Raw genomic sequence first — 14,292 nt, 5'->3', positions numbered from 1 at the left:
GCCGGGAGACGCTGCCGAAATTGCGGTGCAAAGCGAGTACACGGACTGCTGTTCCCTGTGCCGCGGGCATCGGCAGCACCGCGAAACTGCAGCCCGAGGTGCGGCAGGGCGGCTTCTCCATCCCGAACAGCTCCGGGCATTCCGGGGGACTGCGGAGCTCTGGCCAAGGAGGATGCGGGCTCGCTCCGCTGGGGGATGCCAAAGGCATTTTTCCCTTTCCAGGAGAGTGCTGATGTGGAGGTTATCATAACCCCAGCGGGTCCTTGCACGTTTTCCCCCATGGCAACAGTGACCCCCGCCTTGGGGGCCCGGGAGAACCCTGCGGGAGGAGGTTTCACCCGGAGCGCGACAGGAACACGGGGCCCGTCTGGAACCCGCTCCATCTATTCTTCCCCCGCGCCTGCAACCCCGACGCTTTCTCCGGACGCTCTGCATGTGACCCGCGGCACTTTCCGCTCCTTCCCAGCGCTGGCCGGGCTGCAGCTGCTGGCGCTGCTGGCCATGAGCGCGGCCGTGCTCTGGGTCAGCGTGCGGGGCCGCTGAAGCCGTGCAGGGACCCCACGGCCCGGCCGGCGCCGCTCGACCCCCGAGTGCCCCGGTCCCGACGGCGCGGGCAGGGGGAGGCCGCACCGGGGCCCCGCCGGGCCTCCCCGCTGCCCAGCAGTCCCGATTCCCCTTCTCCGCCCCAACGGGGCGATGGCGCCGCAGGGGCGGCCCCGGGGGCGGGCCGAGCTCCGCCGAGAGCAGCCGGGAGCGGCACTGGCCGAGCCCCGGTACCCGCAGCGGCCATGCAGCTCCTGCCTCTGCTCGCCTGGGCGCTGCTGCCAGGTAAGGCTGCGCCCGAGCCCCGCCTGCCGGGCCCGCGCCGTCGGGCGGGAGGTGCCGCTGCGGCGGCTGCACTGCCGCGGCTCCGTGTGTCTCCACAGGCTGCGGGGCAGTGACGGGGCCCGGCACCGTGCGGGGCGTCCTGGGCGGTTCCCTGTCGGTCACCTGTACCTACCAGCCGGGATTGGAGAATTTGCCGAAGTTCTGGTGCACACCAAGTACAGGGATTTTTTATACCTGTGCTGAGGACATCGTCATCACCTCAGAGTGGCAGCCCGAGGTGCTGCAGGGCCGCTTCTCCATCCGGGACAACCGCCCACACCTGGCATTCACTGTGACCGTGGATGGTCTGTCCAATGAGGACGCGGGCACCTTCCGCTGTGGGGTGCGAACGGGAACATTTTCGCGTGACGAGAGCGCTGATGTGAAGGTGATCGTGTTCCCAGGTCAGTCTCTGCAGGTGTCCCCCAAGGCAATAGCGACAACAGGTTTGGGGCGCTGGGGCCAAACCAAGGGTTGAGGCGTCACTCCGAGAGGGGAAGATGGAGAGGGAGGCGGTGCCCATCTGGCACTCCCTGCATCCATCCCTCCTTCCCTTCTGCCACCCCACCCCTCCAGCCGGACCAACAACACACACCGGTTGCTCACAGTGACTGTGGAGGGTCTGGCCGAGGAGGACGAGGGCACCTTCTGGTGCGGGGTGTGAATGGAGCTGCTTGATGAGATTGCTGCTGTGAAGGGGATCGCGTTCTTGTGTCAGACTCTGCACGTTCCCCCCACAGCAGCAGTGACCCCCACGTCGCGGGACTGGGGACAGACTGCGGGAGGAGGTTTCACCCCGAGCGTGACAGGAACACGGGGCCCGGACGCACCGCAGGGGACCCGCGGCACTTTCCGCTACTTCCCAGTGCTGGCCGGGCTGCAGCTGCTGGCGCTGCTGGCCATGAGCGCGGCCGTGCTCTGGGTCAGCGTGCGGGGCCGCTGAAGCCGTGCAGGGACCCCACGGCCCGGCCGGCGCCGCTCGGCCCCCGGACCGGCAGCGGCCGCGGCACCGGGGCCCCGCCGGGCCCTTCCCGCTTCCCCCGCCGGCTTCAATAAAGCCTTCCTGACCCCGCTCGTTATCGCTGCCTCGTCTTCTCGGCGGCCCCGCTGCCCAGCAGTCCCGGTTCCCCTTCTCCGCCCCACCGGGGCGATGGCGCCGCAGGGGCGGCCCCGGGGGCGGCCGAGCTCCGCCGAGAGCAGCCGGGAGCGGCACTGGCCGAGCCCGGGGCGGGTCCCTCTCCATCGCCTGCTCGTACTCGCCGGGCCGGGAAAAAAAAGCCGAAACTGTGGAGAAGGCGGCAACACTTTCTGTTGTACCGCTGACACCATCGACAGTGCGGGCTCGAAGCCCGAGGTGCAGAAGGGCCGGTTCTCCATCCGGGACAACCGCAAACACCGTGGCCTTCACGGTGACCGTGGAGCGTCTGTCCCAGGAGGACACTTGCACCTTCGTCTGGGGGTGTGAACGGGAATGTCGTCGTTTGGGAATTTCCTCGTTTGATGGCAGTGCTGCTGTGAGGATGATGGCGTTGCCAGGTCAGCACTTGTGAAGCCCGGGTCCAGCCCGGGTGTGTCCTGTACCGAGGGCCGGGAGCGCTGGCTGCAGTGGGGCAGCGTGGCTGAGGAGCCGGGGCAGGAGCCGGGAGCAGGAGATGCTGCAGCTCTTGGGGGCATCCAGCAGCACCAGCACACGGGGCTGCCCCCCCGGCCCAAACCCCTCCGAGCCCCAGGGACGCCCTCCTGCCCCCCCGGCCCCCACCCTGCCGGGGCCGTGCCTCCCCTCACGGCCGCCCCGTGCCGGGAGCTGCTCGGCTCCGGCACTGCTGGCCCTGGGAAGCCTCGGCCCCTCCTGGCAGCCCCTGCGCTGCACAGGGAAGGGTTTGGGCTGCAGAGAGCCTCTGGCTGTTGAGCTGCAGCTGCAAACCGAAGACAATTTTGCAATAAAGGCTGGGTATCCTGCAAGATGTCTGCTTGTCTGTCTGTCTGTCCGTGCGTCTGCTCCTTCCTTGAGCTGCCAGCACTGCCCGGGATGCCCATGGCAGCCAAAGCTGATGCACACACCTGTGTGGGGACATGCTGCATTGTGCCTGGGATAGGGACATGTGGTCACGGGGACCGTGCAGGCTCCACCATGGCCCAGCTGAGCTTCCTCATGGGGAGAGGAGCCCTCAGCCCCAGCAGCCTCAGCCCTGACACCTCTGCCTGGTGCACCCAATGCCCATCTCCAGCTTAGCAATAGCCAGGCAAGGGTGTCCTTCCACAACTCTGCCCCCACTCAGCAGCTGCAGGGACTGGGGACACAGGGGGAGGCCTGGAGGGACCTGATCAGAGCATGGGGCTCCTGAGCCACAGAGGGGCTGTGCTGGCAGGAGAAGTGGGTGCTCCTGTCCAGCTGCAGTGCCATAAGTTGGGGTTACTCATTTCATTGCCCTGGGAAGGACAAGGTGGCCGTGCAGGAGCACTGCCAGCCTGGGGGATTGTCCGGCCTTCAGGTGGTCCCTGTGCTGTGCTGAGCTACCTCTGCCCCTGGGTGCCCTGCCTGGCCACAGGGGCTGGGCAGTGTGGCACTGAGAGGCAGGCTGTGTCCCCATATGGGGGCCAGGCTGGAGCAAGAAAGCAGAGACCCCGGGGCATGGCACAGGAGACAGTGCACAGCAAGCAATCTCAGTGACCAGGAGAAGCTGAAACTCTAAGAAACAGGAAACGCCATGGTCGTGCTGGATCTCTCACAGCAAGGGAGGTGGTACCAGAGGCAAAAGAGGAAGCAAAGCCCCAGGGACACAATGGAGAGGAGCAGCAGGGCTGCCCCGACGTGTCCATGTGGCTGCTGCTGGTGCTGGCCTCGGCGCTGCCGCCAGGTCGGGCTGAGTGCCCGCCGGGGCTGGAGCCCCACGCTGCGCCCAGCAGGGGAAGCGGGAGGTGTCCGGGAGCGGCAGCGCTGCCGTGGGTCTGCACAGGGTCCGGGACAGCGACAGGGCCCGGCACCGTGCGGGGATTCCTGAGGGAAAGCCTGCCGGTCCCGGCACGCACCACCCTGGCCGGGAGACGCTGCTGAAATTGCGGCGCAAAGCGAGTACACGGACTGCTGTTGCCTGTGCCGCGGGCATCGGCAGCACCGCGAAACTGCAGCCCGAGGTGCGGCAGGGCGGCTTCTCCATCCCGAACAGCTCCGGGCATTCCGGGGGACTGCGGAGCTCTGGCCAAGGAGGATGCGGGCTCCCTCCGCTGGGGGATGACAAAGGGATTTTTCCCTTTCCAGGAGAGTGCTGCGGTGGAGGTTATCATAACCCCAGCGGGTCCTTGCACGTTTTCCCCCATGGCAACAGTGACCTCCACGTTGGGAACACCCTGCGGGAGGAGGTTTCACCCTGTGCGTGACAGGAACACGGGGCCCGTCTGGAACCCGCTCCATCCATCCTTCCCCCGCGTCTGCCACCCCGACGCTCTCTCCGGACGCTCCTCATGAGACCCGCGGCACTTTCCGCTCCTTCCCAGTGCTGGCCGGGCTGCAGCTGCTGGCGCTGCTGGCCATGATTGCGGCCGTGCTCTGGGTCAGCGTGCGGGGCCGCTGAAGCCGTGCAGGGACCCCACGGCCCGGCCGGCGCCGCTCGACCCCCGGACTGGCAGCGGCCGCGGCACCGGGGCCCCGCCGGGCCCTCCCCGCTTCCCCCGCCGGCTTCAATAAAGCCTTCCTGACCCCGCTCGTTATCCCTGCCTCGTCTTCTCTGCAGCCCCGCTGCCCAGCAGTCCCGGTTCCCCTTCTCCGCCCCAACGGGGCGATGGCGCCGCAGGGGCGGCCCCGGGGGCGGGCCGAGCTCCGCCGAGAGCAGCCGGGAGCGGCACTGGCCGAGCCCCGGTACCCGCAGCGGCCATGCAGCTCCTGCCTCTGCTCGCCTGGGCGCTGCTGCCAGGTAAGGCTGCGCCCGAGCCCCGCCTGCCGGGCCCGCGCCGTCGGGCGGGAGGTGCCGCTGCGGCGGCTGCACTGCCGCGGCTCCGTGTGTCTCCACAGGCTGCGGGGCAGTGACGGGGCCCCGCACCGTGCGGGGCGTCCTGGGCGGTTCCCTGTCCGTCACCTGCAAGTACCCGCCGGGCTGGGAGAATTTCCCGAAATTCTGGTGCATACCAAGTACAACGATTGTTTATACCTGTGCCTGGGACATCGTCATCACCTCGGAGTCGCAGCCCGAGGTGGTGAAGGGCCGCTTCTCCATCCGGGACAACCGCACACACCGGGCATTCACGGTGACCGTGGATGGTCTGTCCAAGGAGGACGCGGGCACCTTCCGCTGTGGGGTGCGAACGGGAACATTTTCGCGTGACGAGAGCGCTGCTGTGAAGGTGATCGTGTTCCCAGGTCAGTCTCTGCACGTATCCCCCACGGAAACAGCCACAACAGCTTTGGGGTACTGGGGCCAGCCCAAGGGTGCACGTGTCCTTCCGAGAGGGGAAGATGGAGAGGGAGGCGGTGCCCATCTGGCACTCCCTGCATCCATCCCTCCTCACCGTGTGCCAACCCGCCCCTCCAGCCGAACATAGCACACAAACATGTGGTTCATAGTGCCTGTGGAAGGTCTGGACGAGGAGGACAAGGGCACCTTCTGGTGCGGGGTGTGAATGGGAATGGGAATGGAGCTGCTTGATGAGATTGCTGCTGTGAAGGGGATCGCGTTCTTGTGTCAGACTCTGCACGTTCCCCCCATATCAACAGTGACTCCCACGTCGCGGGACTGGGAACAGACTGCGGGAGGAGGTTTCACGCCGAACGTGACAGGAACACGGGGCCCGGACGCACCGCAGGGGATTCGCGGGGCATTCCGCTACTTCCCAGTGCTGGCCGGGCTGCAGCTGCTGGCGCTGCTGGCCATGAGCGCGGCCGTGCTCTGGGTCAGCGTGCGGGGCCGCTGAAGCCGTGCAGGGACCCCACGGCCCGGCCGGCGCCGCTCGGCCCCCGGACCGGCAGCGGCCGCGGCACCGGGGCCCCGCCGGGCCCTTCCCGCTTCCCCCGCCGGCTTCAATAAAGCCTTCCTGACCCCGCTCGTTATCCCTGCCTCGTCTTCTCGGCGGCCCCGCTGCCCAGCAGTCCCGGTTCCTCTTCTCCGCCCCACCGGGGCGATGGCGCCGCAGGGGCGGCCCCGGGGGCGGCCGAGCTCCGCCGAGAGCAGCCGGGAGCGGCACTGGCTGAGCCCGGGGCGGGTCCCGCTCCATCGCCTGCTCGGACCCGCCGGGCCAGGAAAAAAAGGCGAAACCGTGGAGAAGGCGACAACACTTTTGTTGTCCCGCTGACACCATCGAGAGTGCGGGCTCGAAGCCCGAGGTGCAGAAGGGCCGGTTCTCCATCCGGGACAACCGCAAACACCGTGGCCTTCACCGTGACTGTGGAGCGTCTGTCACAGGAGGACATTCGCACCTTCGTCTTGGGGTTCTGAATGGGAATGTCCTCGTTTGGGAATTTCCTCGTTTGATGGCAGTGCTGCTGTGAGGATGATGGCGTTGCCAGGTCAGCACTTGTGAAGCCCGGGTCCAGCCCGGGTGTGTCCTGTACCGAGGGCCGGGAGCGCTGGCTGCAGTGGGGCAGCGTGGGTGAGGAGCCGGGGCAGGAGCCGGGAGCAGGAGATGCTGCAGCTCTTGGGGGCATCCAGCAGCACCAGGACACGGGGCTGCCCCTCCGTCCCAAACCCCTCCGAGCCCCAGGGACGCCCTCCTGCCCCCCCGGCCCCCACCCTGCCGGGGCCGTGCCTCCCCTCACGGCCGCCCCGTGCCGGGAGCTGCTCGGCTCCGGGCACTGCTGGCCCTGGGAAGCCTCGGCCCCTCCTGGCAGCCCCTGCGCTGCACAGGGAAGGGTTTGGGCTGCAGAGAGCCTCTGGCTGTTGAGCTGCAGCTGCCAACGGAAGACAATTTTGCAATAAAGGCTGGGTATCCTGCAAGGCTGTGTCTGCTGGTCTGTCTGTCTGTCTGTCTGTCTGCTCCTTCCTTCAGCTGCCAGCACTGCCCGGGATGCCCATGGCAGCCAAAGCTGATGCACACACCTGTGTGGGGACATGCTGCATTGTGCCTGGGATAGGGACATGTGGTCACAGGGGCCGTGCAGGCTCCACCATGGCCCAGCTGAGCTTCCTCATGGGGAGAGGAGCCCTCAGCCCCAGCAGCCTCAGCCCTGCCACCTCTGCCTGGTGCACCCAATGCCCATCTCCAGCTTAGCAATAGCCAGGCAAGGGTGTCCTTCCACAACTCTGCCCCCACTCAGCAGCTGCAGGGACTGGGGACACAGGGAGAGGCCTGGAGCGACCAGATCAGAGCATGGGGCTCCTGAGCCACAGAGGGGCTGTGCTGGCAGGAGAAGTGGGTGCTCCTGCCCAGATGAACTGCCATAAGGCCCTGGGGTTACCCATTTCATTGCCCTGGGCAGGACAGGGTGGCCGTGCAGGAGCACTGCCCAGCCTGGGGGATTGTGTGGCCTTCAGGTGGTCCCTGTGTTGTGCTGAGCTACTGTGAGAGTCTGTCCAAAATATCTTTCATTTTTGCCTCACAATTGTCATGAAGACCACCGAAAAGTTAAAATCTGTTGAGCCAGTGGGGAGGGAATGTCATGTGCCTATTAGCTCAGTGTGTTCACAGGTGTTTTTTGCAGAAGATGCCATGCTGAACTTGAAGGGGGCATTCTGCCATTTCTGAACAATGGATCTGGACTTTCTCCCTACCTCCTGGCCTGGCTGGTCTGAGCTCTGGGGTGGTTCCCCCCTCCAAGAGAAGATCCCCTCTCGCCTGCCTTTAACCACCGTGACAGACAAACAGAGATGTGAGCCTCTTCATCAAGGAACCAAGACAAACAATCCCCATGCACGACATCCCCCATCACACCTTATTCCAGAGACTGAGACTGAACACCCCCCCAGCTCGGGGGAGGTGTGCACGAAGGGGGGAAAGGCTGCCCAGAATAAACGCACCTGCAAGCATTGGGCCATGAAAACAACGACTCTATGTACTCCCCCCCTTTTCTGTTCTTCCCCTCCTTGGAGACCTTTGTATCGGCTCCCCTTCTCCCCAACGAAAAAGAGTATAATTTGGGGTGCAATTCAGCCGTGCCTTTGAGATCTCCCTGGATGTGCCCCAGTGAGCTTCGACGGCTGGACCCCGAAGGAGGAAAGCGACGCCACGTCTCGGTAGCTATACCCCCCCCCGTCCTCCTTTCCTCCCTCTTCCCTTATCTTATCGTTTTCTTCCACAGATCCTCTCACCAACGCACATCAGTTGTGGTTACTTCAATAAAACTGCAATTTGTTGAATTGTTACTGCAAATCCCCTGTGCCTTGCTGGTGATTTTTGCACCAAAAGTCATCCTGTCACCCATCCACTAGGACGGACCGCGACGGCTACCTCTCCCCCTGGGTGCCCTGCCTGGCCACAGGGGCTGGGCAGTGTGGCACTGAGAGGCAGGCTGTGTCCCGACTTGGGGGCCAGGCTGGAGGAAGAAAGCAGAGACCCCGGGGCATGGCACAGGGGACAGTGCACAGCAAGCAATCTCAGTGACCAGGAGAAGCTGAAACTCTAGGAAACAGGAAACGCCATGGTCTTGCTGGATCTCTCACAGCAACGGGGATTGTACGAGAGGCAAAAGAGGAAGCAAACCCTAGGGACACAATGGAGAGGAGCAGCAGGGCTGCCCCGACGTGTCCATGTGGCTGCTGCTGGTTCTGGCCTCGGCGCTGCCGCCAGGTCGGGCTGAGTGCCCGCCGGGGCTGGAGCCCCACGCTGAGCCCAGCTGGGGAAGCGGGAGGTGTCCGGGCAGCGGCAGCGCTGCCGTGGGTCCGCACAGGCTCCGGGACAGCGACAGGGCCCGGCACCGTGCGGGGATTCCTGAGGGAAAGCCTGCCGGTCCCAGCACGCAGCAGCCTGGCCGGGAGACGCTGCCGAAATTGCGGCGCAAAGCGAGTACACGGACTGCTGTTGCCTGTGCCGCGGGCATCGGCAGCACCGCGAAACTGCAGCCCGAGGTGCGGCAGGGCGGCTTCTCCATCCCGAACAGCTCCGGGCATTGCGGGGGACTGCGGAGCTCTGGCCAAGGAGGATGCGGGCTCCCTCCGCTGGGGGATGACAAAGAGATTTATCCCTTTCCAGGAGAGTGCTGATGTGGAGGTTATCATAACCCCAGTGGGTGCTTGCACGTTTTCCCCCACGGCAACAGTGACCCCCACTTTGGGAACACACTGTGGGAGGAGGTTTCACGGGGAACGCGACAGGAACACAGGGCCCGTCTGGAACCGGCTCCCTCCATCCTTCCCCCGCGACTGCAACCCCGACGCTCTCTCCGGACGCTCCTCAGGTGACCCGCGGCACTTTCCGCTCCTTCCCAGCGCTGGCCGGGCTGCAGCTGCTGGCGCTGCTGGCCATGAGCGCGGCCGTGCTCTGGGTCAGCGTGCGGGGCTGCTGAAGCCGTGCAGGGACCCCACGGCCCGGCCGGCGCCGCTCCACCCCGGATGCCCGGTCCCGACGGCGCGGGCAGGGGAGCCCCAACGGGGCCCCCGTTTGCTTTCTCCCGCGGCTTCCAACAAACTCTGACCGCGGCTCGTACCCTCGTCTTCTCGGCGGCCCCGCTGCCCAGCAGTCCCGGTTCCCCTTCTCCGCCCCAACCGGGCGATGGCGCCGCAGGGGCGGCCCCGGGGGCGGGCCGAGCTCCGCCGAGAGCAGCCGGGAGCGGCACTGGCCGAGCCCCGGTACCCGCAGCGGCCATGCAGCTCCTGCCTCTGCTCGCCTGGGCGCTGCTGCCAGGTAAGGCTGCGCCCGAGCCCCGCCTGCCGGGCCCGCGCCGTCGGGCGGGAGGTGCCGCTGCGGCGGCTGCACTGCCGCGGCTCCGTGTGTCTCCACAGGCTGCGGGGCAGTGACGGGGCCCCGCACCGTGCGGGGCGTCCTGGGCGGTTCCCTGTCGGTCACCTGCAAGTACCGGAGGGGCTGGGAGAAATTGCCGAAGTTCTGGTGCACACCAAGTACAGGGATTTTTTATACCTGTGTTGAGGACATCGTCATCACCTCGGAGTCGCAGCCCGAGGTGCTGCAGGGCCGCTTCTCCATCCGGGACAACCGCGCACACCGGGCATTCACGGTGACCGTGGATGATCTGTCCAAGGAGGACGCGGGCACCTTCCGCTGTGGGGTGCGAACGGGAGCATTTTCGCGTGATGAGAGTGCTGATGTGAAGGTGATAGTGCTCCCAGGTCAGTACTTGTGGGCTGCAGGGCCCCCAGATCTATCATGGATGTGTCCTCCTTCAGCTGCTTGGAACAGGGGCTGCAGGTGTGCAGCCTGGAGCTGATGGGTGCCGTGCAGGTGGGACAGCCCCAGGGTGTGACGCCAGAGTGCTGTAGGTGTCACCATCACTCATTCCCTCTTATTTGTTCTATCCAGAGCCCCTTCTTTGCCCCCCCCGGTTCAGCCATCTCCATTACTGAGGTGTACTGAGCTCTCTGTGACCACTTTTCTTCCTCATTTGCCCTTGCTGGCCTTTTCTGTGCCGTCCTTGCCTTCCTGTATAACACTGGGTGTTCCTCATTGCACTGTGCTGCCCCGTTTCCCACCTGGGACCTGCAGCACCTCTGGACACGAGGCCCTGGGCTTGGGAAGCATCCCTCTGCATTGCCTTGCCAGGGATCAGCCTGCACAGCAGGACAATATATATGTGCTGTGACCATATATATGTGCTAGTACTAAACCCAGACCCCTTTCTGCAGGCTCAATCTGTTTTGTGCATGTTTTGGGGTAGACTGAGACTGTGAAAAGCTTCATGGGCAGAGGAAGGGTCTTGCAGTACTCTGACCTCGAGATGTGCCCCCGGATGTGGCAGAGGGGACCCAGCTTCTCCTCCTGTGACAGCATGTATGGCACTTCTGATTCACTGCAAAACCCACAGCATCTTTCTCCACAGAGATCAACCATGCCTCTCCTCTTTTTGTTACAGCTTCTTCCATCCCCCCATCATCGACCTTCATGACCACCACGTCCTCTAATCTCATTCTCTCTGTACCAGGCCACACACAGACAATTTCCCAGGAGGAAATTTTGCAATCAACATCAAATCCCTCCACCCCTCAACCGTGAGTAGCAGCTCCTGCCTACAGCAGCCTCTTTCCTCCATGAGCTCTCTGGTGCAGCTGGAGCCCTGCAAACATAGGATACTTCACACCTCCCTTAAGGATCCAGACCTCCTGGTTTTGCCTTCAGAGACCACTCCACACGGGAAAATTCTTCTCTGTGAGAGTGGTGAGGTTCTGGCACAGGTTGCCCAGAGATGTTGTGGATGCCCCATCCCTGTTCAGGGCCAGGCTGGATGGGGCTCAGAGCAGCCTGGCCTAGTGGAAGGTGTCCCTTCCAGTGACAGAGGGTTGGAACTGGATAATCTTTAAGGCCCCCTCTGACCCAAATAATTCTCTAATTCTATGACAGTAATTGCAGTGCCTCTAGTCACATGGCAGAAGTGGTTTCTGCCTGCAATACCGACCCCATTTCCTTCCCCAAAACTCAATGAGACTGTTCGTGGGAAGCCAAGTGCTGCCCAGTGTCCTGTTCTTTGTAGTTACACACAGTCTCGTAGAGATAGTTGAAAAAGCATGAAACCAGCGGGTTAGATCTTCCCCCTTCTCTCCTGCCTGTGGGAGGTGATGCCAGCAGCAGACAAAGCTGAGACTCTCCACCAGCACACTCAAGGGTGTGCTGGCTCACCAACTTCCTACTTGCCCGTTACAAACAAAGTTAACACAGAGTGGAGTTAAACCAGAGCAAATGCAGGAACCCATCCTTAAATCACTGAAGACACAGTGGCTCTCAGACCCAAGCATCCTTTTGCTTCTGCAGTTTTTGTTGCTCTGCTCCATGCCCAGCTGGCAGCCTGATGATCCCATGCCTGCTGTGATGAGCAAGCCCTGCCACTCTACTGCCACAGCCCCTTTCTGTGTCCCCCACAGCTGCTTCCTGCAACCCTGCTCCGTGCTGGTTCATCCTGAGAAGCATGACAACATAAATTGTCTTCTTCATTCTTTTTTTCTTGCAGCTTGCGCATGGTTGAGCACATCCTCATTCCAGCCAGCATTGTGGTCCTTTTTTTGCTTGCAGTGGCTGCTGGTGTTCTAGTAATACTCTCCAGAAAGAAGAAGGGTGAGTGAAATTGTCAGTGACACACACGTCCTGTTTCTGTAACAGAGCCTGCTCTGCTTCCTTTATTTTTCCCCTCTGTTTCTTTTTCCTCCCCCATTCCCTTCCTGATCCATCCAGTTCCTCAGTGCATCATTGAGACCTCCACCAGGAGGTTTCCTTCCCTCAAGGGAGCAGGGGGTCCATGCCATGGGTGCTGTCCCATGGGTGTTGTCCCCTGGGAGCAGGGGATGACAGCCCTTGGGGTGGGTGCTGCTGGGCACAGAATCTGCTTGAGTTTCTCTGGGCACCATCACTTGTATGGGCCAGGCTTACACTAGGCTCAATTCAAAGTTTAAGGCCAGTGTGAAAGCTGGGGAGGGACAGGAGAGGACATTGCCAGCTGGCAGGTGGGGTCTGGCTTTATTTGAAGAGGGGCTCCAGTGTAGATGGCTCATGGAGTGTCAGGCTCCTGTCCTGCTTTATGGCAAGATTTGCAGTGGCAGTGCATTTTCTCAATACGTTTCTTTTCCTCTGTTTTCACTCATGTCCAGCCACATCCGTGCTTCATCCAGCCCTTTCTGGAGCAGCCATAGAGATGGACAGGACTTGCAGCATGTCACCTACAGTAAGGAAAACCTCATGAGTTGTTGGGATTCTGTGCCCCAAGTTCACATGAAGAGGGGAAACTGCACCCTGAGCCGCCAGAGCTGCTGCTTTCAGCCAGGTGTCATGGCACTGGAGGCTGGGAGGGATCCTTTGGGCTCTGCTTGCCAACAGAAAGACACAACCAGGGACTTTCTGTGACCACCACAGAGTATTCCTGGGAAAGGAACTTAGGATTGATCTGAGAGGTTTCTCTCCAAGCCTCTCCAAGCATGGGAGCTACTTCTCTGGGGCAAACAGCCTTGGCAACCTGCAGCAAATCACACCTGAAGTGCTGCAGGGTAGCTGATCCTTGCTTACTGCTTGGAAAGTATTTTCTGATATTTTGCTGCCAGCTCTTGAAGAGGGGCTGGTGTCACAGAATTCCCCTGGGGAATGTTGAGCCAGCCCTTGCTTCAATTTTTATTTCCACCCAGTGCCCCTGCAGCCATCTCAGCACCCAGCACTCAGGACAGGCAGCAGGGTGGGAGATATTCCCACCCCTGTGGATGCAGGCAGGGAGTGGCAGCAGGGTGAGAGCTCATCCTTCTCCAGCAGGGAGCAGAAGCCTTGAACTATGCAGACCTTACCCACGGCCCGGCTGAGAGCCAGTACAGCAATGCTGAGGATTTGCACCGCCTGGAAAGCCTCCCAGTGGAGTACACAGAGGTCAGGCAGAGTGCTCAGGTAGGAGAATGCCAGGCACTGCCAAGCTGCAGGCGGTGGGAGGAAAGCTGGAGTGGGTGGGTGGCAGAATGAGCAGCAGGATGGGCTGGGTGGGGAAGGAGGGGATTGCAAAGGGAAATGCCAAACCGGGGTCCAAGTGACCCTGGCTAATGTGGGTTCCCTCTCTGGTCCCTGTGGCTGCTCCTGGGTGCTTAAAACATCACAGAGAGGTTCCAGCAGACAGGGTTTGCCTGGAGCAGCCCCTCAGAGGATGTTTTTGTTTATCTCCCTTCTTTCCCAGCTTTCGGAAGAGGAGAAAGAGATGTTATATGCCAGAGTGCAGAAGCCCAAGCCACAGCAGGAGCAGATCTACACCAACATGCCATCAGCTCCACGGCCCAGTGGAGAGCTCTACGGCACAGTGTGGGGTAGATGAGCAAGCACCCAGCCCCATGGGCTGCTCCTGCTGCTGGCAGCACCAGCGAGATTTGCACAGAGGACATGGGGTTGATGTTCTGCTCAGGTAGGAGCCAGCTCGATAGCAGAGCTGCTGCTCACCGAGGTTTGGATGTTTCTTTGAGGCAACATCAGAGAGGATGAGGTTGTGTGAGGCACAGAGAGGGTTGAAGATAAAGTCATGCCTTTGCAAATGCAATTTGGAGTCCTCATCTGTACAGCAGTGGTGCTGGGAATAAAGCTCTCCCCTTTGTAGTGGGGTAGGCCAGGCCAGAGACCCACCAGGCAGGGTGGGAGAGGTGGGCAGGGGAGGTGGGGCTGGGCTGGTGGGTGAGCTGCTCCCTTTGCTCACCACTCAGCCCACTTGCTCCTTTGGCTGTGTTGCTCATGGGGGCTGAGGCTCCCAAACCCACTGCTCACCTCTGACATTTTCCATGCTGATGCCAGCTGGCAGCTCCTGGGAACCAGGACAGTGGGAAATGTTATATCCAGATGCATTTGCGTGGGGTGCTCATGTGGAGGGTGAGGGGTATCAGGGTC

General features: G+C 62.5%; 3 protein-coding genes across 6 annotated transcripts; all 3 read left to right on the top strand.

Annotated features, from left to right (window-relative positions):
• Positions 1–761: 761 nt before the first annotated feature.
• On the top strand, positions 762–2,614 carry LOC135455418 (CMRF35-like molecule 2). Of its 2 annotated transcripts, none has more exons than XM_064728600.1 (3): positions 762–828; positions 927–1,271; positions 1,611–2,614. In XM_064728600.1, the coding sequence occupies exons 1-3, from the start codon at positions 789–791 to the stop codon at positions 1,808–1,810; spliced, it is 585 nt and encodes a 194-aa protein (XP_064584670.1). In that variant the 5' UTR covers positions 762–788; the 3' UTR covers positions 1,811–2,614. The 2 variants fall into 2 exon arrangements, with proteins under 2 accessions (XP_064584670.1, XP_064584669.1); XM_064728599.1 differs by having other exon boundaries at positions 1,608–2,614.
• A 2,104-nt stretch (positions 2,615–4,718) lies between these two features.
• Positions 4,719–5,813, top strand: LOC135455339 (CMRF-35-like molecule 4). Its single transcript, XM_064728484.1, has 3 exons — positions 4,719–4,778; positions 4,877–5,208; positions 5,557–5,813. The coding sequence occupies exons 1-3, from the start codon at positions 4,739–4,741 to the stop codon at positions 5,770–5,772; spliced, it is 588 nt and encodes a 195-aa protein (XP_064584554.1). The 5' UTR covers positions 4,719–4,738; the 3' UTR covers positions 5,773–5,813.
• Positions 5,814–9,555: 3,742 nt separating this feature from the next.
• Positions 9,556–13,949, top strand: LOC135455337 (CMRF35-like molecule 2). 3 transcript variants are annotated; one of them, XM_064728479.1, is made up of 7 exons: positions 9,556–9,633; positions 9,732–10,076; positions 10,817–10,952; positions 11,906–12,009; positions 12,540–12,613; positions 13,186–13,317; positions 13,598–13,949. In XM_064728479.1, the coding sequence occupies exons 1-7, from the start codon at positions 9,594–9,596 to the stop codon at positions 13,730–13,732; spliced, it is 966 nt and encodes a 321-aa protein (XP_064584549.1). In that variant the 5' UTR covers positions 9,556–9,593; the 3' UTR covers positions 13,733–13,949. The 3 variants fall into 3 exon arrangements, with proteins under 3 accessions (XP_064584549.1, XP_064584550.1, XP_064584551.1); XM_064728480.1 differs by having other exon boundaries at positions 13,189–13,317; positions 13,598–13,924; XM_064728481.1 differs by having other exon boundaries at positions 13,186–13,299; positions 13,598–13,924.
• Positions 13,950–14,292: the final 343 nt, after the last annotated feature.

The sequence above is a fragment of the Zonotrichia leucophrys genome, chromosome 18 (genome assembly GCF_028769735.1).
Source record: "Zonotrichia leucophrys gambelii isolate GWCS_2022_RI chromosome 18, RI_Zleu_2.0, whole genome shotgun sequence".
Classification (NCBI taxonomy): Eukaryota; Metazoa; Chordata; class Aves; order Passeriformes; family Passerellidae; genus Zonotrichia; species Zonotrichia leucophrys.
Note: the sequence above shows the minus strand (reverse complement) of the source record. Positions and strands in the feature narration are given on the sequence as shown.